General features: G+C 44.3%; 1 protein-coding gene across 1 annotated transcript in view; it reads right to left on the bottom strand.

The window, feature by feature from the left end:
• The window catches only part of LOC142558627 (protein SEC13 homolog), a 72,902-nt gene that overhangs the window by 38,710 nt on the left and 9,480 nt on the right, over nt 1-24,712 (bottom strand). Inside the window, exons 4-5 of the mRNA XM_075670801.1 lie at nt 13,064-13,227; nt 12,005-12,138 (exon numbers count right to left, since the gene is read on the bottom strand). Coding sequence (XP_075526916.1) covers nt 12,005-12,138; nt 13,064-13,227 — 298 coding nt within the window. The remainder of the gene's footprint in view (nt 1-12,004; nt 12,139-13,063; nt 13,228-24,712) is intronic.

Genomic DNA, 24,712 nt, shown 5'->3' with positions numbered 1-24,712 from the left:
GTTACTAATGGGGGTGTAAATTACGCAGTCGTCTGCAAACAGCCTTACTGTCACTCCTGGTTCTTACTATAAATATCACTAACCTTGATAAGAAATAATGTCAGGTCAAGCACAGACCCTAGCGGAACACAAAGAAAAAGACTCAACATGATCAGATTCGGAATTACAAAAATTAACATATTGTGTGCGATGAGAAAGATAAGCTGAATCTAAAACACACCATTTTGTACTGAATAGCAAAGGATTTAAGTTTTTCCATTAGAAGTGAGTGCAGGATGCAGTTTAGATTGAGAAAGAACACTTCATAGAGTGTAAATTGATTTAGCGCATTTTCAGTGTCCTGTTAACCGTTAAAGGGGCACTAAAGACAGATACTAAGTCGATGTGGACTGTTTAAATACTATTCCGAAAACCTTGCAACGCTTGTTTCGTGCCGAGAAAAACTTTGTTTACGAGAAAATTGGTTCTGAAGGATCTGAATATCTTTTTCGAAATTCAAATCTCATGCCGCTTAACTGGGGAGTGGCGACGTTGCATCATCGCCCTTTGCTGTCGTCGGTGAGTAAAGTGGCGCCCGACAGATGGCGGTACCGAGCCAAGACAGAGTGGTAGATTCACCACTGCAGCTGCTTTTTGGTCAAGTGGTGTAGGCCATTCGGGCATCCCGCGACATTGCATGGAAGTAAAAACTTGCAATTTGTATGAGCTTCGTGAGCCAGTAAAACCAGCGCAGCACTACACGGTAATGAAACAACTGAAACGCGGAAGCATGAGCGGTGCGGCGTTGAGTGAAAACGAAACCTTTCGACTGCCCGCGTCGTTGTCAAGGGTAATTTCAAGGAGCTCTTTTAGCTAAAAATTATTAGAACTGGACAAGTAGCATTTTATTTACTCTTATAATACAATACAATGATGTTTTTTGCAACTAGTGGTTCAGTACTACAGACGAACCCAACTATATCGAACCCATTTACATCGAATTATTCTATATACCAGGCAATTTCTGGACATGGTATAGTTACAATGAGTATATATAGCAAAAATTACGCCTAGACCAAACAAAAATAGCAGCGACTCCCGATATATCGAACGTCAAGCAGCGGAAAAGTGCCCCCAGAAGTTGGCTTTCTCTCGCGGTGGAAGGCAATCTCGCCGGTGCGGCTCCATCCAACTGCTCTCCCTATCGTGACCGCCTTGGAGGAGCCGTTGACACCCCCCTGCAAAAAATTATCCTGGCCCACCCACAGCGCTTGCTCAGACCGCCAATCAGAGGCTCTTGTGCCCTCTTCGTGCAAAACGGCGAAAGTTCAAGCGGTCTCACTGCTTTTCTGGTTCATTGTCTGTGCGCCTTGTCGGCCTTCTCCCGCAGTGTTGCCGTGATGAAGCAGCAGAATTTGCCTTTCATCGTGAAGCTTGAAATCATAAATCAGGTCGAACGCGGTGAAAAGTCAGATGTCCCCGCAGCGTGAAAGATTCCGCGGAGCAGTCTTAGCATGATCTTGAAGAATAAGGGGAAGATTAAGGGTAAAGCGGCAAAACTTGCGGCCCTATGCCTGTGGCGCCCAATGCATACACACGGCCGCGTACAAATGGTTCATTCGAAATTGCTTCAGCCATGCCAGCTTCCACCTGCTCGGTGATGACTGTAAATTCTGATGAATGCGACACAGCTGTTGCCGGTGTTGCCGAAGTTTGGAGCGAGTTGTCAGAATTTCCAGAAGCTGTTGACAAATCAATGGTGCACGAGTTTGTTAGTGCAAATGATGGTGTCGCGACCATGGGAGAGCCTGAAAACGAAGATTACATTGCCGACATCGTACTGAGTACAAGTGGAAGTGGACACAATGAGGAAAGCAACGACGGTCCTTTGCCCACATCCTCCAAAGCGATTGGTGTACTCGTACTAGTCCGGTGCTTCTGTGCAAATGCGGAAGGTTGCGGCCTCAGCTGCTCCAGCTCCTTAGACAATGCAAGGAAGTGCATGCGTCACAGGCAGCGAAGTTGCCTAAGCAGAACAAAATGCAGGACTATTTCATGCGAAACTAAGCTAGTTTCATCAATAAAGTGATTTTATAAATGGTATGTGCTTTTATGACACCCAATTATTTAGCAGGCTTATATCGAATTACGCTCTATATCGAACTGATAGGCGTTTTTTTTTTTGTGTGTTCGATATAGCCTGGTTCGACTGTAGTGACGGAATTTAACTGAGGAGTGCTTTCGTCATCGGGCAAGTAGTTAAATATGCTGGGGGAGTCTGCATTTCTTCTTTCCTGCAGTCTGCATGTCTGCCAGCAATGTCCTGCCTTTACCTTAATTTCTATATTATTAATGCTCTGTTCACGATAATATTGATGCCTTAAGATTATTGAGCACTAACCTATCTCTTTAGTTTGACTTAATATTTGCCTTTAGTTTGCATTTGCAGTTAAAATAGGCAATTTCAGAAATACCTTGCCGCAAAAAGTACTTCAATGCATTCAGCAGAACCAGAGTTATTTGCACACCCCCTTCGTGGTGCTACCACTCCTTCTTCAATGCCTTGCACTGCGAAGACTACGGCAGAGTGGAGCGTACCCACAATGCTTCACCTACTGAATGTCAACATGGCAAGCAGTTCAAGTTGGATTTTGGATGTTAACGTAGACGCAACTACCAATTTTGGCACCTACGACATGCCAAACGTAAGCCAAACACGGTTGTTTTCAGCAAGCCACAGTGCGCTTAGCCAGTGGACTCGTTGCGGCACTCCGTGGTGGCTGCAACGTAGCAGATGGCACCTACATGCAATTGTAGTGTGTATGTGCAGCGTTTGCTTCGTGCATGACAGGGCTTGAGTGCGTGCTTGCGCTCATGTGCTCCAGTCTGACTCTGCTACGTGGTGCGGACTGACTTTGTCCTTCACCAGCTTGACCAACGGATAGTAGCTACATCCAACTTGCACATTTTGAAGCATATCAATAAGTCTGCCAAGGCGTCTAACGAGGAGTGACCAGGAGTAAGCGCGCACCGGCAACCGTGCATCAGGTCTGGCCTAAAGTTTCACGTGGTTTGAGGCTAGTTGAAGGTTCAAAACTAGTCCAAATTAGCGAGACCTGACGACTATGACACCAAAGCAGGGTGGCCAAAGTTTAAATCCTATGCGGGCAGCCGCAGCCGAGTGTGAGCAGCCGATTGTTGGCTTTTTCCGCAAGTACATAATTATAGAAATTCGAAAGCAGATTTTCACTTACTTCAGCCTAGCTATTAAACTTTGTCAATAAATATACACAGTAACAGTAGGAAGAAGCGCACTAATCCAAACATCCTTCTTGATTGATGTCAGCTATTGGTCAATGACAGCCGCATATGAGAATCTGCTGTATTACGATACAATGCATCCAAAAAAGAGCGAGCAGCAAGCCTATGATGGAAAGAGTGTTTGAGAGAAAGGCGACTTTGCACTCCGCTTCCGAGCTACACATGCCGCGCACAACTGCAAAACTTGGCTGAGATGGTCATAGCAGTGAATCTTATCCGCAGACTATATTTTTTCGTCAAGCCTAAGGGGTGGTTCAGGGCCCCTTTAAGGGTCACTGCCATAAATCGTCATCATCATCGTCATCATCATCAGCCTGGTTATGCCCACTGCAGGGCAAAGGCTTCTCCCATACTTCTCCAACTACCCCGGTCATGCTAATTGTGGCCATGTTGTCCATGCAAACTTCTTAATCTCATCCGGCCACCTAACTTTCTGCCGCCCTCTGCTACGCTTTCCTTCCCTTGGAATCCATTCTGTAACTCTTAATGACCATCGGTTATCTTCCCTCCTCACTACGTGTCCTGCCCATGTCCATTTCTTTTTCTTGATTTCAACTAAGATATCATTAACTCGCGTTTGTTCCCTCACCCAATCTGCTCTTTTCTTATCCCTTAACGTTACACCTATCATTCTTCTTTCCATAGCTCGTTGCGTCGTCCTCAATTTAAGTAGAACCCTTTTCGTAAGCCTCCAGGTTTCTGCCCCGTACGTGAGTACTGGTAAGACACAGCTGTTATAAACTTTTCTCTTGAGGGATAATGGCAACCTGCTGTTCATGATCTGAGAATGCCTGCCAAACGCACCCCAGCCCATTCTTATTCTTCTGATTATTTCAGTCTCATGATCCGGATCCGCAGTCACTACCTGTCCTAAGTAGATGTATTCCCTAACCACTTCCAGTGCCTCACTACCTATTGTAAACTGCTGTTCCCTTCCGAGACTGTTAAACATTACTTTAGTTTTCTGCAGATTAATTTTTAGACCCACCCTTCGGCTTTGCCTCTCCAGGTCAGTGAGCATGCATTGCAGTTGGTCCCCTGAGTTACTAAGCAAGGCAATATCATCAGCGAATCGCAAGTTACTAAGGTATTCTCCATTAACTCTTATCCCAAATTCTTCCCAATCCAGGTCTCTGAATACCTCCTGTAAACACGCTGTGAATAGCATCGGAGAGATTGTATCTCCCTGCCTGATGCCTTTCTTTATTGGGATTTTGTTGCTTTCTTTATGGAGGACTATGGTGGCTGTGGAGCTGCTATAGATGTCTTTCAGTATTTTTACATACGGCTCGTCTACACCCTGATTTCGCAGTGCCTCCATGACTGCTGAGGTTTCTACTGAATCAAACGCTTTCTCGTAATCAATAAAAGCGATATATAAGGGTTGGTTATATTCCGCACATTTTTCTATCACCTTTCTTTCTATCACTGCCATACATGTAGAGGCGAAAACAAGTCCCAAGTAGACATGGATATTCATGTATGGAGGCCACCAAATATTTGAAAGAATGTGCCTTTTCTGAACTGAATGACCCATATCATCGCTTTGGAGGTTCTCCAACCCTCTGCAACCTCTCAAAAATTCCTTACTCTGCTGCCACCATCCTAGTATCTGGAGTAACCACTTCGACAAGTTTGCTACCACGTGCTTATGCAGGTGCTTGTACACTTCATATTAGGCATTCTTGTGCATGTCATTTCAAGCTATGAGCCTCAGAAAAAAAAGTTGTTTCTGTCTTGTTTTGTATCACTGAAAGCATTACCACAGGTTGCTCGCCTGCATGGCTCTCCCACAGGTGTGTAATTGCCGTATTTTTGGCGCATAAATTACGTTTCATTTCTGAAATTTTTGTTGCTGCTTCTTATAGAATGGTGCGACTCAAAGACAGTCAAAACTGGATTGGATGCTATGGCCACACCCTTTGTATTGAGCGGTGTTGCGACTCGGGGGTCCGAAGACGTGGGATCCTCTTTCCTTGTAGAGGGCTAAGTGAATGTGAGGCTGGGTCCGATATTCAGGATGTTAGACAAACATATTGTCAGGAGTGACAAGCATAAACAACGAAAGAAGACGAGGAAGGAGGAGGGAAGCGAGCGCGTGGAGCTGCCATCTTGGAAAAGAAGCGCGCAGGGAAGGACATGGTGGCCAGGACGCAGCGTTCCAGGAGAAGACGGCCGGAGATCGCCTGTCTGGGTCCTGCCCCAGTTCCTAGGCAACACATCGACGTCCCGCCCGAGTACCAGACTCGGCAAGCAGATGACCGACGTCCCCGAAACTACCGCTGGCCCGGACCTAGCTGCCCGGACACGTCAGCGTTTACGCCCTGAACGTAGATGCGCGGAGGCTGGCTGCAGCCAGTCACCGTCCCGTCTAGGGAACTAAGCTGGGCTGGCGCGCACCGGGAGCGCGTGACAGCTCCTCAGCGACTGTGCCTTCATCATGTCGACCGGGGCATCGGTGACGCCGGACGCCAGTGACGACTGAAGACGACCGGATTACAACGACGGACCACAGACCGGGGGGACGTCGATATCCGCCTCGAACAGAACCGGTACTGTAAGCGCCCCGTCTATAGCGTATAGACGATCGCTGCACAGACGTTAGTAAACGCGGTAGTGCGAGTGTAAAGCTTAGCAAGGGAGGACGCATTCCGTGTGTAATAAGTGTTGAATGTTACCGTGTGCTACTGCTGCTAAAATAGCCTATCGAATGAATGTTGTGTATGCTGCACCTTGCGTTCATGTGTTCCTTCTGCCTGCTCAAGCAAGCGTACCAAGTGTTAACCTACGTGTGAAAACATTGGCGAGCCTGCCAGGATTCCTTTAACTTCGTCACGTGCCTCTGGGTGTCTTGAGCAGCGGAATGGACCTTAAACGTTTGATGACGGCTGGGAGTGCCGCGGGCATGTCAGCTGAGGCCATAATAGCACTGCATCATGAGGAACAGAAGCGATTAAGAGAAGATTGTGCAGAGGCGCGAGAGGCTGCGAAGGAAGATGAGGAGAGAGCCAAGGCAGCCGAGGAGAGAGCGAAAGCTGCGGACGAGCGGGCGTATAGAAACTTCATGATAGAAAAAGAACTTATGGAAAAGAAATTGCAGTTGCGCGTGAGCAACAGTGTAGAGGAGGCAGGAAATTGGAACTCAGATGTGGTACCTCAGAGAATAGCGACAGTGTGTCTCCAGAGGTTAATCGCCCCATTTGATGAAAGGCGAGATCATCTAGATGCCTACATACAGCGTTTCGAGCGAATAGCAACTGGACAAGGCTGGCAGAAAAGTGACTGGGCGACGGGATTGAGTACATGTCTTGTGGGGGAACTTGGCCGTGTACAGCCTGATGTCAGCGACTGACGGACTAGGTTACGACAAGGTGAAGAAGGCTCTCCTACAACCCTTCAGACTAACGGCCGAAGGTTTCAGGGACAAATTCTGAAACTCCAAGCCACACGAAAACGAGATGGGCTAGCAATTCGCCGCTCGAATCTCCAACTACTTTGGTCGCTGGTTGGAGATGGCTAACATAGAGAGATAACTAACATTTGAAGACTTGAGGGACAACATGATTGCACAACAGTTCCTAGCATCATGTCATCAGGGCGCGACAATATTCCTGAAAGAGCGCAACTTGAGGACGGTGGCGGAACTATCTGAACACGCCGACCGCTATTTAGAAGCCCAAGGCCAAAAGAATTTGGGAAAGGGGAAGGAAGATAATAAGACACCAGATGAGAGAGAACAGACTCTAAGCACAATCAAACGTTTTATGTGTGACAGGATAGGGCATCGGGCTGTGAATTGTCCCTTGGGTTGCACTCACAGTTCGACGTTGAAGTGCGAGCGGTGTGGACGGCATGGACATACAATACAAACCTGCCGAGCTAAGCCAGAAAATAAGACTGCCTGCATTGTTGCGAGCGAAAGTCCCATTGATGTTGACACCACGCAAATGGAAAAGAAGGAGTCCAGCTACAAGGCAAGTGCTGAGCTGTCATGACGGCTCCGTGGTCGGAAGACCCGGAAACCTCGATGCCGGTGGTAGTGGGAGTGCTGCAGGGACAAAAAGTGTTGGTACTCAGAGACACTGGGTCCAACATTGTTCTGGTAAGGCAATCCGAGGTGCCGGAAAGAAATAATATCACCGGTACAGAAACGCCAGTTTGATTGGCGGATGGTACGGTACGGTGAATGCCTGTGGCTCGTGTACTGCTTTTGACGCCTTATTACTGTGGTTGGATTGAAGCCCGGTGTGTCAAAGAACCGCTTTACGATGTCATTCTTGGGAATGTGCCAGGAGTCAGAAGAGTGGATGATCCAGACGCCCTCTGGAGTTTTCCCAATATCCAAATTACAAGTAGGAGGGACCATGAATCCACCGAAGCCGGTGGCAGAGACAACGAAAGAAGTTTGGATCCGTATACCGGAGAAGCTACCATATTGTCAGTGCAGAAAAGTACAAGAAACTAGGATAGGAAAGATGTTCACATAAAGAATACTTCAGGCACCGCCATGAATATAACCGCGACAGAAATGAAAAAAAAAGGCAAGAAGTGGACAGTACTCTGCAACATTATTTTGAAATTTTAGGGAAATGGGTGCGGTGTAAGAAGAGCTGGGTCATACAAAAGTTTGAGGAGGTTGGAGAATTACTGTACCGAATAGTCAGAACCCATGATGGAAGAGAAACACGACAGTTAGTAGTGCCAGTGAGTTTACGAAGAGCAGTCCTCGAGTTGGCGCATGGCACTATAATGGCTGGACATAAAGGAGTAAGGAAGACGACCAGTCGAGTATCAGAAGAATTCTTTTGGCCGTGCATGCAAAGTAACATTAAACGGTTTGTGCGATCTAGCGAGATATGCCAGAGAAGCACACCAAAAGGGTTGATATCAAAGGTACCTCTAGGGACTACGCCTATTATGGAGCAACTGTTTCAAAAGTACGCAGGAATGGCCATCACAGAGTTGGTTGCTGAAAATCTATACCAAGCAGACATCCCAACAACAGAAATGATCCCTCAGAAGGTGAAGATGACAAGCATGGTGTCTAAAATGAACGTATGGGAGAAAAGACGAGCTCAGGAATTGAAGTGCAACGGATGTGTCCTCGCTGTGTCCGGCAACTTTGACAAGCCTTCGCCATGCAAGTCTGGGTCCCGCGCCAACTCCTAGTGTCATCTAAATCATTCTGCCTGAGGTCATGTCTCGATGAGGCACCGGCGTCAAGAGCCAGGACCCGTGCACAACTTCCTCTCTTGCTGTATCCAGGTCAGACAGGAAATGGTAGGCAGCAGTTCGCGGACCATGTGAGTGAACGTGCCACGAAGGACATCACTGACTTTGCTGAATATGTTAGTTTTAGTTAATAACACTGAATAAGTATACAATCATACTTTGCAATAGCTTTCTACGCATGCATATAGTGTTTAGAGTTTCTGAGGAGTCTTCCTCAAACACTCGCGGAATACAATGCTGTGTGAATGGTGGCACCGTTGACATTGACGTATTGTTAAAACTCGGCAGAAACTTACATGATGTGCGCGTGGGTGTAGTGAAGTGCGGTGGAGTGCAGTGAGGTGTGAAGGAAGAAACAGCAAAGTGAAGTTATATGTGGTGTAGTGCAGTGAAGTGCAGTGATGTGTGAACAAAGAAGCGGCGAAGTGAAGTTATATGTGGTGTGGTGAAGTGAAGTGCAGTGTCCGTGTAAACCCACGAGGTGGCGAAGAGTGAGTGAAGTTTTTGTGGAGCGAAAAGTCGGAAAATAGGGGGGCCATTGTCAGGAGTGACAAGCATAAAAAAAGACAAAAGACGAGGAAGAAGGAGTGAAGCGAGCGCGTGGAGTGGCCATCTTGGAGAAGAGGCGCACGCAGGGAAGGACGTGGTGGCCAGGGGGCAGCATTCCAGGAGAAGACGGCCGGAGATCGCCTGTCTGGGTCCTGCCCCAGTTCCTAGACGACACATCAACATCCCGCCCGAGTACCAGTCTCGGCGAGCAGATGACCGATGTCCCCGGAACTAAGGCTGGCCCGGACCTACCTGCCAGGACCCGTCATCATTTACGCCGCTGAACGTCGACGTGCGGAGGCTGGTTGCAGCCAGTCACCAACCCGTCTAGGCAACTAAGCTGGGCCGGCGCGCACCGGGAGTGCCAGACGGCACGAGCCCCGCTCTGCCGGAGCATGACAGCTTCTCAGCGACTGTGCCTTCGTCACGTCAACCGGGGCATCGGTGACGCTGGACGCCAGCGACTACTGAAGACGACCGGATTACAACGAGGGACCACAGACCGGGGGGGACGCCGATATCTGCCCCAAACAGAACCGGTACTGTAAGCGCTACTATAGTGTATAGACGATCGCTGCACAGACGTAAGTAAACGCGGTAGTGCGAGCGTAAAGCTTAGCAAGGGAGGACGCATTCCGTGTGTAATAAGTGTTGAATGTTACCGTGTGCTACTGCTGCTAAAATAGCCTATCGAATGAATGTTGTGTATGCTGCACCTTGCGTTCATGTGTTCCTTCTGCCCGCTCAAGCAAGGGTACCAGGCATTAACCTATGCGTGACACATGTATATATTTACATATGTACAAGAAAATGCAAGGTAAAACAGAAAGGTTGATGATGAAGTGGTAGTCGCATGTCACTCCTATGTCTGTAGCTCCTTTTATGCCTTGCGTGATCATTGTTTAGTCACTTCCCCCAATACGGTGTCAGGAGGCCAATGACATCAAGTCCTACTAATCCGGTGTCAGGAGACCCTTTTCGCAGACGCCGATCGTACTCTGACAGGTGATGGCCGGATCATCACACTGACCGTGTCTCCGGCTTGGGCACGCCAGTTTCTGCTGCTGACAGGTGAGAGCCATATCATTGCTAATTGCTCAAACCTCTCCTGAACGAGGTATTCCCACGCTGGTCATAATTCATCCGTGTCGAGAACCATTTTGACGAGGCCGTCGGCCTGTTCCCCATAATCGTGCGAGCCGTGACTGAGGGGTGTCGCGGGTTGAACAGCCGATCACAACAGCGGGCATCAAGTGACGCTCCACCTCGTGTCACCTACTGCCATTCACAGCAATCACACTTCAGTGCACTTGTTGCCGTTAATGCTGCACACTTCGCGTGTGTCGTCACAGCCTCGCTAATCAAGACACCAGATGTGAAGCAAAGTCGGCAAGGTTACGATGTGAAATTCAAACTGCGTGCCGTCAAATTTGCGGTGGAGCATGGAAACCGAGCAGCAGGGAGGGAATTCGAAGTCAGCGAGAAAATGATCCGGGACTGGCGCAAAGCCTCTAGCGTGCTCCAGACAATGAAGTCAACAAACAAAGTGAACTGCGGCAACAAGGCCCGCTGGCCGGATCTTGAGCATTCTTGGTGCATGTGGGTACTGCAACAATGAGCCGAAGGCATAGGGCTGTCAACATCAATTGAAGTCATAGCGCTGGATTGACAGGGACACGAAAGACGACAGGACGTGATCCAATGAACCAGTTAGCCCAAAAAACTGCACTCCTGGCTGTCAACAGTGCAGCTGCATCTGAAGGCGAAGACCCTGGCAACAGAGGTCAATGCTTCTAGGGTGGTCTATCGTGGTGTCTCCGCAATATGTGGCGGAATAAACTGGTCATGAAGAGTGCTCGTACGACAATGTGCCAGAAGCTGCTTGACAACTTCAGCTCATTCGTGAGAGAGGAAATTGAGAAGAAGGATGTCAGGGTGAGCCACGTCGCCAACATGTATGAAGTCCAGCTGACTTTCCATATTCTGCGTGGGAGAAGCCTCGCTGAGAAAGGCGAAAAAACTGTTACAGTGAGGACAACAGGCTATAAGAAATCGCACTTCTCCAATGTTCTCGCCTGTTGTGCGGATGGCACAAAGCTGAATGAACAGGTGCGTCTTATACACTAGAGCAAGTTATATGCATCATTTTTTTTTCAGGAATGCTGCTGTTTTGAGGTGGGTGCACCTTATACAAAGGTACGACTTATAAAACGGAAAATATTTTATTTATTTATTTGTTATAGCCTCAGGGCCAAAGGCATTACAGAGGGCATTACAGGCAGGCACTAGCGAACAGATGATACTGCCATGCCTGTCTCCTTTTGCAAAACACATAACAACTGATAGTAGCTCAGTGACCAAACAAGTGATTGAATTCTCAATCGCGGTTTCTTTTTATGATGGGTGGCAACTACAGCATGCCTTGCTTCCATTATAGCCACGTGTCCCTGGGCCTCTAAAGATCCACTTCATTTGCCATTTTTCTGTCCCTTTGAAATTGATTCAAACATGGCTCAGATGCTGCCGTAGTGCCATCTTCGCTCTGATCACTCCCTCGGTGTGACACATGAGAAGAATGAAATATAAAATAGAATGTTACAAAATATGGGCTCTAGTTGTGTCAAGCTTTACATTTGCATTAGATTTGCAAAATCACTACATTTGGAAAAAATTTATAACGCTATTTTATTCGGTGCATTCAACAATAAATCATGTAATACACTGCACATACATAAAAACAATTTTGTTGCTATAATGTTACATAAAAAATTATTTCTTTGTTCCTTTTCTCAAAGTAAGTCACATTGAAGCATTTGTACCTGTGCTAAGAAATGTGACCTCAAAGGGTTTACGACTGCTGGCCTATCTTGTATTCACTCAAACCAGCAACACCATTCGTAATGAACTAGAAAGAGGCACTCACCGTATGGGCATTGGCAATCTTCTTGGCCACCCAGATGCCATCGCCATTGCTAGAGAGAACTGAGACGGCACCATCCGAGCTGGCACAGGCGAGCATCAGGCCGAACTCATGAGGAGCCCAGCAGATGGAATTCACTGCATTCAGCCATTCATTACACAGCACGGAAGCAGACGGGCAAAGCAAATTACACATAGCACAAATCAACCCTGCAAACAGGCCCTCACTACCTAACACCTTTAAGTATCAGAGACTAAGGCCTTGGTCAGCCCTCACACTTAAGCACTCTGTAATGGTAGGCCTTTTAAATGTGACACTTACAGTGGCGATAGGTATTGGTGTATAGTAGATGCCACACGGTGCCAGTTCACTGGGCTGCACACACCGCAGTTTGTTCCAAGCAAGTTCAAAGGATGTTTACCGCAGGAGTTGAATAAATTGAGCTAGTTGGTACGGGTGTGTGTTGAAAATTCAGTGCGACTTACAGGTGGCTAATAAAGGGACACAGTGACGCTAGTGCTATCGGCAATTGAGAGTTTGTTTGAGAAAGTTGTTAAATATAGAAACACCAATGAGCATGCACTTGCTTGCGACTCAGAAAGTACATGACTGAACGACACCTGCAGAACAAGCACACAGTAACACAGGCTAGACCCTAACGAACTGTTTCAGTGCTCAAAACATACATGAATGCTTGTCCTCCCTAATATAAAAAATATATTTCCTGCTCTAAACATACTAAGAGCGGCTAGTTGATGCAGATCTATCACATTTTTTTCATATGTGCAAGATTTCATTTATCTCTCTCACTGGCAGACCCAGAAGGAATATGAGTGGATAAAGTGACATAACACCCATGTGACCTCGCTCTCTATAAATCTGCAGGCATCAGAGAATGCTGCACTATTGTAGCCAGTGCTGTCGCACAAAACGCACTACAATCCAAAATAATGGCACCATACCATATTTTACATGATCTCACTAACTAAAGCTCTGTTATCGTTTAGCTCGACCTGACATTTTCTCTTAGTGTCCCCTCCTCAAAAGTGACCAATCACTGACCGGACGAGTCGTGGTCCCGGTAGCGGTGCACACAGTGCCAGTCTGGGTTGCTGTGTGCACCCTGGTCGGCCCAGAGGCAGACGGTGCGGTCGTACGAGCACGATGCCAGCAGGCTGCCAAACACAGGGTGTGCCCATGCCACCTGCCACACAGGGCCCTCGTGTCTGCAAGCCAGGGGCATTCACCCCACAACAGCAGACCCATTGGGCAAGGATGTTTCGTTGTCAAAGCAGTAACGATATTTGGAAAAATTCCAAATGATGATGAAAATTTTTTATTGAAAATGAGCAGATGAGATAGGCGTATCTACAGGAAGGAGGGGGGACAAAGCATCTCATTTGCCCCCCCCCCCCACTTTCGAAAGAGGGCGCTGGCACTTTTTGCTCCAAGCTGGAAAATCCGTTAAAAAACAGCTGAAGCTAAATTTTCTTTCTCACTAGAGTGACCACATAAGCAATGCTTTTCTTTATTATGTATATCCTTGCTTGGAAAACTACAGTTGTCTTTTGTGCCTTCTCGGGACGCCCTGTAGCGGAGGACACACGGTATTCGCCATGCACGCTCACATTGCAGATAACTGCGCTGGGCAGTTTCTGCCCTAACAAACTGTCAGCTTGTGCAACTTGCATCATGCCCAGTTTTTTTGGGACCGCTATATATCCATATTCTAAATCACAATCAGCTTGTTACATTTAATCTCCAGGTCCAGGGAGGTCCAGATAAAGTATTATAATCAGCCGTGTCCAACGTGTCTTATGGCATGAAATCGTTGGATTACCAACTGCTGGAACAATTTAACATCTGTCCGTTGCAGCGTTGCTGTCTCAGTATCTTATCAAAATCAGAAATCTAATCAAACCTCTTAGAGATGTAACTGTCGAATTTCATTGTGTAATCCCGACTTATCGTAGATATGCTCGTGAAAATTACCTTGGTCGAACTTGCAGAGCCATTTGATTACCAATAGAACATTGACTTTTTCTAAAGACATGTGTCACTTTTGACTGACAATTTCATTTTCAGGCTGTTTCTAAAGCTACACTATTACTTGTTTCCCGGCAGGAACAAATACAACAGATATGTCGTATCTTGAAAAAATGAGGGCCATTTTTGGTGATGTGTACCGAAAATTTGCACTGTGTAGGTTGCTTACATACTCTGAAAACATTAACGGACTGTAGTGCCGCTGAGCGGAAATATGGGTGGGAAAATACGGAGTGGACAGGACAAACGCTCAGTTACAACCGAAGTTTAATTAACGAGAGCTTTTCCAGGAAGCGGAGGGCAGCACATGCGCAATAAGAAGGCTGTTACAAAGCTCAAGCATAATCACACGCAAAAAAATACTAACGCCCAAGGAGATATCTAATTTCTTTATACGTCAAGGCAACTGACAGCACACTGACACACGTGGTAGATTGTGCGTATATCTGGCCAGCCTCAATAATTTCTCCCCCCAGTCTGTCATTAGACTTGTTTAAAATGGATGCTTTTCTAAATAGCGGAGTGAAACTGCAATTTTTGATATCTGCAGGTAGGCGCATACCACCTGTAACAGCCTTTAAAGATGCCGAGTGCTCCCTGAATTGGTCGTTTATACACCGACCCGTTTGGCTAATATAAACTTTACCGCTGCGGAGCGGAATCTGGTAATCGACCTCAGTGGCGCAAGTCACCAGGGGGTTTACATATCTCTTCTCACATGCATTTTCTGCACTTTTCTTTTCACTCCGATTGTGTATTAGAGAGCACAGTGTCGCAATCTTACAGGGGGCTGTGAAAACTACATCCACCTCATGTTTGCGTCCTACTTTCTTCAGGTTGTGCAAAACGGCATGAATGTAAGGCATAACCACAACCTTTTTTGGTTTCCGCTTTTCCCGTGTGGTTGAGACGGTTGCCATTTGAGCTCCTTTAAAAGCGAACCACTCACGGCCACCAAAAGACTCAAGGGAAAGCCCGAGCTTTCGAGACGTGACACCTGTACACTGAAGCTGTGCTCGACCTTGTGCAAACAGGACTTTCTCAAAGCCAAATTCAGGCACGACAAGGCAATCCCTCGTTTGACAAGCTTAGTGTGTGAGGAGTCATAAGGTAGAATGCTTTTCCTGGAGCGTGGTAAATATTCCCAACAAACATGGTCGTCCCATTTAAAATACAAAGCAACGTCTAAAAACTGCAACACACCATTGGTGGGAAGTTCAAGGGTAAAAGACAAAGAACATGAATTATTATTAAAATGATCTAACATACTATTAGCTGACGATAGGGGTGTTTGGTCATTCGGTACACTTAAAAAAAACAAAGTCATCAACGTATCTGTACACTTTTAATACATGCCTTTCTACAAGTTCAGGTTGCAACTGGCAGTCAAATTTGGCTAAAAAAATTTCACAAAGCACAGGTGCTACACGAGAGCCGATGCATATGCCCCTCTTTTGCACATAGGTATTGTTGTCATAGCTTACAATCGTGGAGCGCAAATAACACTTAAACAACTCTAAAAAATTGTCCATATTGACTAATGAGGCATTTTGAAAGGGCACTACCCCATGACAATCAATCGCATCAAGGACTGCTAAAAACAATTCATTGTGCGGCACAGAGTAGAAAACTTCCTCAATGTCAATAGAGATGCCATAGTTTGCTCCAGGTAATCCTTCCACTAGGTGCTGCACGAGCAATTCCGAGTTCTTTAACTTGGAGGGGTCTACAGGTGTCAATATATTGAGGCGACATTGCAAGAAAGAACTGACATTGTGCTGCCAGCAGCGATCTTCCCTGGCGTGGAACGGACACAACTCTGCGTGTGTTTTTTCGGTGAAGAATACCTCAAGGACATCACCTTTGCAGGATTTGACTGCTTTTCTGACGCCTTACAATTCCAAGTCAGTGAGGAGGGCTACTGCCCTGAACTTCACCTTAGAACTGACTGGTCGCTTTATCCAAATTTTTATGCCTTATACATGGCACTTGATTGTTTCCCCCTGGTATCCCCGGTAAAATATGCAGGGCATGGTGTTTATATTTATTCGATGTACAAAACAATGCTCTGAGTGACGAGCAATACATGTTTACTCTGTGCAGGTTCATTACAGCCTTTGTAGAAAATTAGTCATTGAAGCATTCCAGGGTGTCATACTGCCGCTAATCTAGATGTTTCCTAGACTGCTAAAACAATGCACAAGATACGTACGTGAAATTTCGTGAAAATAGAAAAATTTTAAGCAGAATGCATTGCAAAACTTTCACTTTCCTGCTTTATATGCAAGTGTCGCATATAATTACTAAACCCTCGTTTCATGTGTTTTTGTGAAATACTTCAGCCACGGATTACAATCGACTGTCAATAAATGTGTGAAATTTACATAATTTTATCCCAAGGTGCTGGAGACTCCTTATATAAAGCAATTCAAGGTGGGAGAATGACTCTGTGCAATTTAGAGTGACCCATCACAATTACATAGTAATTAAATATTCATTTACTGTACAGTCAGTCATACTACGTTTCTTCATTAAATGTATTAATCACCCACTCGAATTACATGCACAGGTTAATTATTAGGCACAAGCATTACAACAAGGGAAGAAATAATCTTTCGCGATTACTATTACCGAAACGCCCCACTTGAAACGCCCCGTCAAAGACGGTAGTGCCTTGATGAAAGTGGTCGTGTGAAGCAATACATTCCACTCAGAAGCGAAATGGGCAAACTGTAAGAATGGAAAATGTTCAATTTACTAAAATCCTAATGTTCATTGCCTATTGCTTGCAATCACTGCACAGTAACGGCAAAAATAAGTTGCGTTCGCAAATGTGCATGCCGTGACTGAAGGGGATATTACAAGATTCATTGTTTGTTTATCCGGTATCCTCAGTGAGCTAAACCAGGCAGCTTGTTTATATCTAAGGAAAATCAGGGGCATGGTATGGATAAGGTGTAGGCAATGTTCCAAATGGGTGGGTGAAATGCGCATTTTCTAGTAGAATATGTATGCAGGTCATAGCATTATTAGCCTGTTTTACAAGCACTCTAAGACTTAGAACGGCTGTGCTGGCCTCTGGCCTAATTACAACAACTGAGGTCAAATTTTTCGAACATAAGGGGAACAATATGACAAGTTTATGAGCGATGGTAAATACGTGTCGATCAAATACGGTGTCAAAATATTGTAAGCAAGTGTTTGAAAGTATCATGCTACTGCTATTAGCTAGGTTTCCCAATGTCCCAAGAGAACTCTGTGTTTTAGATATTTTATGCTTTGAAGGAATTGGCAGCATTTTAAGTGAAATGTGTCATGTAGTTTTAACCTTTCTGGCTTATTCAGAAGTGTTACAATTATTGAACCCTCATCTTTTTTCTGCTTACTTTTCCATGCGTGATATATCAGTTTCGTCTGGTGTCCTCACTGAACTAAAGTAGGCAGCTTCGTTATGTCTGGTGACTGTAACAACAAGTTAATAGGTGATGTGAAGGTGAAGCCAGAAATAGATGGGTAATTGGGGCTCTGGCAATAAATTATGCATGCAGGCACTCTAGAGTGTTATGAGTGTGTCTAATGAGCGGGGAAGAATTGAGCCTGCTGGCCTGGCAGTACAAAAGCCGGCAAGACCAAATTTACACAAAAATTGGTGGTACACTGTGGAAACTCTTTGTGCGAAGTTTAATGCGGTTGGATCGAACACAGCCTTTGTAAACAACTTCTAATTCAAGTGTTAGAGCGTGTGATATGGTCGCTATCAGCTATGCTTCCTAGTGTCCCGACATAGCTATAGTTAAAACAGGTTTATATATTGTGGAAAGGGGAGGGGGAAATGGTAACTGCAATGTGCGACAAAACTTTCAAATTCCTGGTCCGGTTAGAAGCGTTGCAAATAATTAATTAACCGTAGTTTTTCTTTCCCTATTTTCAGGCATCATAACACGTTCCGTCTTAGTTTCAGCAATGCCCTCGGTGAACTAAACAAGACATTTTGTTTATATGTGGCGAAAATAAAGGTCGCGTTATAGGCAATATGTAGGTAAACTTAAAAACAGGGGACTAATTATGATATGTGCAGTAACTTACGCATGTAAGCTATCTGGAGCATTATGAATGTGTTTTGCGAACAGAGAATTTATGCTGTTACCCTAGAAGAACTGCGAACTCAACAGATAGCAAATCTAGCGGAAATCGAGGGGGGGGGGGGAGGGTGCCATAGAGCACTGCACCCCCTCAGCAGTTGCAGTGGTGGTTTTCAACAAATTCGCTGGACATCCACTGTCGCAGGGCTGGGATGGCCAGGCAATTTGTTTTTTGCGAATATAGCAAGTAATTTATGTTGACTGCATGTCGATGCGTCTAACCTCGACAATACAATTACCTAAACTAGCGATGTGTTTATGCTGAAGACTTAAACAGCCATTACAATTATTTTTTAAATTTGAATTCTTTGTAGCAAATGTGCATTTTTTATGTGCACTGTACTGCTGCTACTGGGATCCAGGACCACTGTGGGGCACTCATTGCCTTTTGTCCCTGTATAATCTTGAGATTTTATATAGTTGCAAGAGATAAATGTAAATTGAGATCACTTTTCGGGCACCCATGGTTCACCATGCGTGATTGGTAAATAGGTCCCTGGCTGTTAAATATAAACATAACTGACAGAAGCATTTTCGGGCTATTCCACTTATTATAACAGTAATTTGCAATATATATATATATATATATATATATATATATATATATATGAGCAAAACATGAACAAGATGAAAGCAGGAGCCAAAGTTTTGACAAGTCCACTTGTCGAGCCTATGATAGAGCCTATGATGTCGCGTCAAGAGTAGAGAGACAGTTGGAGATAGCGAAGAAACAGCCTAACCAGAATCTGACAGACTGCCTGCCTTTATAACAAAATATTCTAATGCACTCCCAAACATAAGCAACATCCTACGAAAATACCACCCAATATTATAATGTAACGAGCATTAACGAGCATCTGAAAAAAAGTTTCCAGATGTACCAAGGGTTACCTATCATCGCAACAGGAACTTTAAAGACATGTTAGTGCACGCAAAAGTCAGCCAACATCATTCCCTGTAATAAGAGCATGTTGTCGCCCTAGGTGCAAAATGTGCATGCACCTTCAAAGTGACATTAAAATTAAGAGCACCGCAAATAGTTATACATACGAAGTCAAATCAAACTTCAATTGTACAAGTTTGGATGTGATTCATGTTTCTTCTGTAAGAAACAATATATTGGTGAATGGGGGCAATCAATGAACGTCAGATTAAATGGGCATCGCGTGGACACAGCTAAATAGCCTCCCAAAGCCGTCGCCGAGCATTTCAACCAAATGGTCACAACTTTGATGAACTTCAACTCTACATTTTACAGTCAAATTTCTGTTCTGAACGAGAAAGAAAATACAGAGAATCATACCTTATCCATAAGTTCAAGACATTGCAACCAATAGGCATAAACGTTTCAAAGGGAGCTTTAGAATCTATTCACTATGCTAGATTTCAAGCTATAGGCAACAACGCTGAGTTTGGTTTCTTAGCATGTTTTTTTCTTTCCATTTTTTCCTTCCGTTTATTTATTCCATTTCAGTGTTTTCTTTTATTAATTTTTTTTCCATGAGCACCGGTTTCTGCCTTCTATTATCTCTTTCAGAGGCACGATAGCCCACGACCACCAGCAAAACAGGTAACAGAGGGCATGCCGTTAGCACGCTGGCTGACACAGGGGCGTTGACACGTAACTGACAGACGGCCGTGTCCCTAGCCTCTAACATACCTTCACTCGTTGCCGCACTCACCCACCTTATGCCCTCTCTTCTTTAGAACCCCACCTATACACACTGTGTCACCTTGAAGAAGACAAGTTCACTTATCGAAATGTTGGCTCCTGCTTTCACCTTGTTCTCGTTTTGCTCACCGTCATAACAAATTAAAATTATCCAAAAGTACTCAAATCTCAAATTATCTTCCAGCCGGCAGCTTACAAGGAATATCAGATACATAACGAAACCATTGTCATATTGGATGCAACTTGAACGTACAGTTGAACCCCCTTAAACAACATTCAAGTACCAAAAAGATTCCTTTGTTATAACTCATAATTGTTTAACGGGATTCCACAAAAAAAAGGAGAAAAAAATGAGAAAAAGAAAGGACCGACATCATAAAACATTTACATTAGTATACAAGTACAGTCAAATCTACACATAACTGTGGCAGCACCACAAACATTTGTCTGCATCGTATGGTAAAAGAAACTGCTTACTACAATGTTCTCATAAATCTGGCTACTGGGTTTCTGCACAAAAAAAAAAAGGAACATAAAATGCTGAACAAAAAAGAAATGAGACCAACCGTAGGTCACTGCAGCTTGGTTCCCAAGAAGAAATGTTAAAACGCTTTTAAATAAAGGTGGGTGAATATGAACTTTTCTTGAATATGAATATTATGCGCTGAATATCAAATAGTCAACCACAGACACACATGTATGTAAAACAGGAATATTTCTTCCGATATAATTAATTACCACGCCTGTACTGACTAGTGCAAAAAAGACAGCTATCAGAGACAGCGAATCACTTTTAAACAGACAATCATAATTGTCATTAAACAAACTGCAGGAGTACCTTCTCAACAATTTTAGACCTTGGTTTGCAAACGTTTTCCGGAAAGGAACGGCTGCTGTAGTTTCCCAATGCACTTAAGAGAAAATAAAGCTGTAGTGCCCTGTGCAACACAGACACAGCTGCAAAGAAAACATCACATGTTCTAGTGTAGAAGATGTAACTGCTACATAAATAGAATGCCAAAAACAGTAATTGACAGACTACAAGCAAAAATCACAGGCTGTCATGTAGGCTTCTGCCACAACGCCAAAAACAAAGTTTGCAGTACCAGTTTCGTTGATGCAGTGTCAAAAATTTGTGTCATTTTGCTTCTGTTAATTTGCAATGCTTTGTTTAACCTAGAGAGAACAGCAACCAGACTTGAACATTCAAATTTTGTGAAACATTCGGTTAATTTCAATGTTCAAAAATACGGAATAGTTCCTTTTTGAACACGAATATGAACACAGTGGACACAGAATAAACGAAACTACATGTACCTTAAAGCGCAATGCCAGATAAGCAGCACGAGGGTATCAACTTTGCTTGGGCACCTACAGGGACAATGTTAACTTCATTTAACTGTTTTGTTACCACTAGAAATGTGCTCATTTCCAGTGCTTTTATATCTAACGTTTTATTTCAAGGTTTACAAGTCATAATGTAACTGCAATACATAAAATTATAGCCTGATCACTGGTGTTTTGAATGAATGAATGTGGTCACTGGTGTTTTGAGGGAGCCGGCACACTTGCCAACATGCAGTTTACGCCTCTTCGGTTGCTGGCACCATTGCAGTGACGCCCAAGTTTGGCGTCGACCGAGGAGGACCAGCAGTAGCGCACGCTCAGAACTTACCTTCATCGACAGCGTTGTCATGAATGGCACCGACGGCCGATAGAGCGTTGACATCTCCGATCAGTATAAATGCCAAGCTGTTCAGGAACGAAGCTATCTACGAGGGCTGTCATCAAATCACCATCGCACAACGAAAATCATGTGACACCGACCGTCCTCATTTAATTGAGCGACATGTTGGCTACGTGGGATTTGGAGCTGGCACACTTGCCAACATGCAGCTTACGCTTCTTCTGTTGCTGCAGGTTAGTCATGAATATCCAATTCTGATTTGTAGATTATTGTGTGCCCTGCTGGCTCCTTGTCCCACAAGTGCTCTGCCTGTTCGCCAAAGACAAATGCTGACGGCATCATGTAGCAAACGTTTTCGTTTTTTCATGCACAGGGTATCGTACCTAGTATTGCTATTATTGCTTTCCAGGGATGTTGAGTTGAACCCCGGTCTGCTGCATACCCAGGAGCTAAAGCTATTTAATAGCTTGCAAAATGGTCAAGCCGAAATTTTGAGTAAATTAGAGGCCATTGACACTAGACTAGCAAAGGATGAAGCAATGATGGCAGAAATTAATGGCAAACTATGCGTGACAGAAAGCCAGATCACAGCATTTAAAGTCAATGTGCAAGAGAGTGCCATTAGGATAACAACAAAAGCAGCTAACTTCATGATAAGAGCATTGACTCAGAAAATAGAAGCCGCAGAAATAACCTAACAATATTTTTCTTGCTATCAATGAGTACCTTATCAGTAACAAGTCGTGTGGTTGTAAATTATTGTTAGCTGGGGATTTTATACTCCCATGTGTTAACTGGAGCACACTTACCCCAACTGGCTGTGGTAGGGCGCTTTGTGCTTCCCCGATCGACCTAGTTATTTCAGTTGGGTTAACTCAACTTGTGGATTCTGTAACGCGCAAAGACTCAATATTGGACCGTATATATGTAAACCAACAACTCTTATCGCACAGAGTAAAATATGAAGCCACCGAAGGCTTATCCGACCATAAAGCTGTTGAAATTACTTTGAACTTAGTGTGTCCTCCACTACGACCCGAGTTCACATTTATTTTGAACTTTTCTGAAGCTGACAATACTTCTTTACTTGACATTTTAGTCTCAACTTTCGATGAATTTCAATCCTGTAGTGAACTTTGCAATGTAGACACACTGCTCCTTAAATTTTGTGACATTGCCTGTGAATGCCTGTCAAAGTACGGGCCCCAAAAATGTATTAAACGGTACCCAAGGCACCCTTGGTATGATAGAGAAATAATTCAATTCACTCGTTGCATTAAGCGGTTATGTAAGCATAGTCATTCAGAGTGTATGGAAGATGTTTCTTTATTTAACACGTTGAAGTCTAAATTAAGAGCTAAAGGCAAGAGGCTAAGAACTTTTACTTTAATAATACCTTGGCTACATTTACGAAAAAGAAATCCATCTAGGTTCTGGAGATCAATTAGTTCTGCATCTTCTGTACCTTCTTTGTTTATTCTTGATGGCCAATCCTGCTCCCAATCTGAAACTATAGCAAATGCCTTCAACAACTTCTTCAAATGCGTTTTTTCTATCGGTAATGGCACTAACCCCCATTTTCCGCGTGCCACAATCTGCCCTCCCTTCCTAATCTTGAAGTAACCTCCACCGGAGTACACAACATCATATTAAAACTTGATGTAACAAAAAGCTCAGGTCCAGACGGCATTCCAAATATGTTCCTTAGAGGTACTCGGAATGGTGCACAAACTATCTAACTATAATATTTTAAAAATCAATGAGCTCTACAACAGTTCCCCAGCTGTGGAAATTGGCTAACGTTGCGCCCATATTCAAGTCCAGAAACAAGCAAATAATATCAAATTATAGGCCAATATCTTTACTTTCCACCAGCACTAAACTCTTGGAACACATTAACAAGTACATTGTGGAAAACCTAAATGCAAACAATATTCTTTTGTGATTGCAGCACAGCTTGCCTTCTGGCTATTCCACTGTTACACAGTTGCTAGAATTTACACATGACATTGCTTCTACCCTTAAGAACCGAGGACAATTTGATGCCGTAGTTATTGAATATTCTAAGGCCTTCAATTTGTTTGCCATGGTAAGCTTTTAGTTAAACTTCGTACATTTTTTTTGGTGACAGTAAGCTGGTCGATTGGATAGCTGATTACTTACAGTCGTGCTCTCAATTTGTTATGTTTAACCGTGCAAATTCATCAGAGGTATAGATTACATCTGGGGTGCCTCAAGGCTCGGTGCTGGGGCCACTTTTGTTCATTATTTTCATGAATGACGTAGCAGAGATCATTGGTAATAGTCAAGTTAAACTTAGAATGTATGCAGACGGCTGCGTCATCTACAACACCATCTCTGATGCTCATGATCAGGTTGCACTGAATAATGTTTCTTCATTGTTCTGTAACTGGAGTGAAACCTAGCAAATGTCTTTTAACTTCAAAAAGACCGTCGTAGCTATGACCTTTTCAAACAAGAAACAGCCCCTTTCGTTTACTTATGCTAATGATGGGGTCAGTCTAATACATGTTGTGGAGTTAAGTACCTCGGTGTAACTCCAACATCAAATTTAAAATGGCACAAGCACGTTGAAATAATCTGCAATAAGGCTCATCGAAAACTTTGGTATTGCCAACGCACGTTAAGCCATTCAACAAGACAATGCAAATTGACTGCGTATAAAACTTTGGTCAGGCCCATGCTAGAATATGTATCGGTTGTTTGGTCACTTCACCTCAAGCCTGACATAGCTATGTTAAAATATGTCACAAAAAAGCAATCAGGTTCATTTTTCGTCGCTATGACCGGCAATTCTCGCCTACTTCGCATGCGCACGTTTTAACATTGCAATCTCTCGAACATCGGTGTACTTGTGATCGCGTCATCCTTCTGCATAAGATAGTTCACACCGGCTTGAGTGTTCTGGCGCCCATTTCTTTTGTTGCAGCTTCTGCACGCTGTACTCGGCGATCTGATCCCCTGAACCCTTCAGGTCGAATCTTGATTCTTTTTTAAGTTTTCCTTCTTTCCTCGGACGGTGGATTTATTGACTAAACTTGATGGGTCTCTGCACAGACTCAGTACGGAGCATTTTTAAAAAGAATTGCATAATTATGTATTCTGTTAAGGTTTTCTTGTATTCAGGTGACTTTTGTTGAATG

Source organism: Dermacentor variabilis, chromosome 9, assembly GCF_050947875.1.
Source record: "Dermacentor variabilis isolate Ectoservices chromosome 9, ASM5094787v1, whole genome shotgun sequence".
In the NCBI taxonomy this organism is placed as follows: Eukaryota; Metazoa; Arthropoda; class Arachnida; order Ixodida; family Ixodidae; genus Dermacentor; species Dermacentor variabilis.
This window is presented reverse-complemented; position numbering and strand designations above follow the sequence as displayed.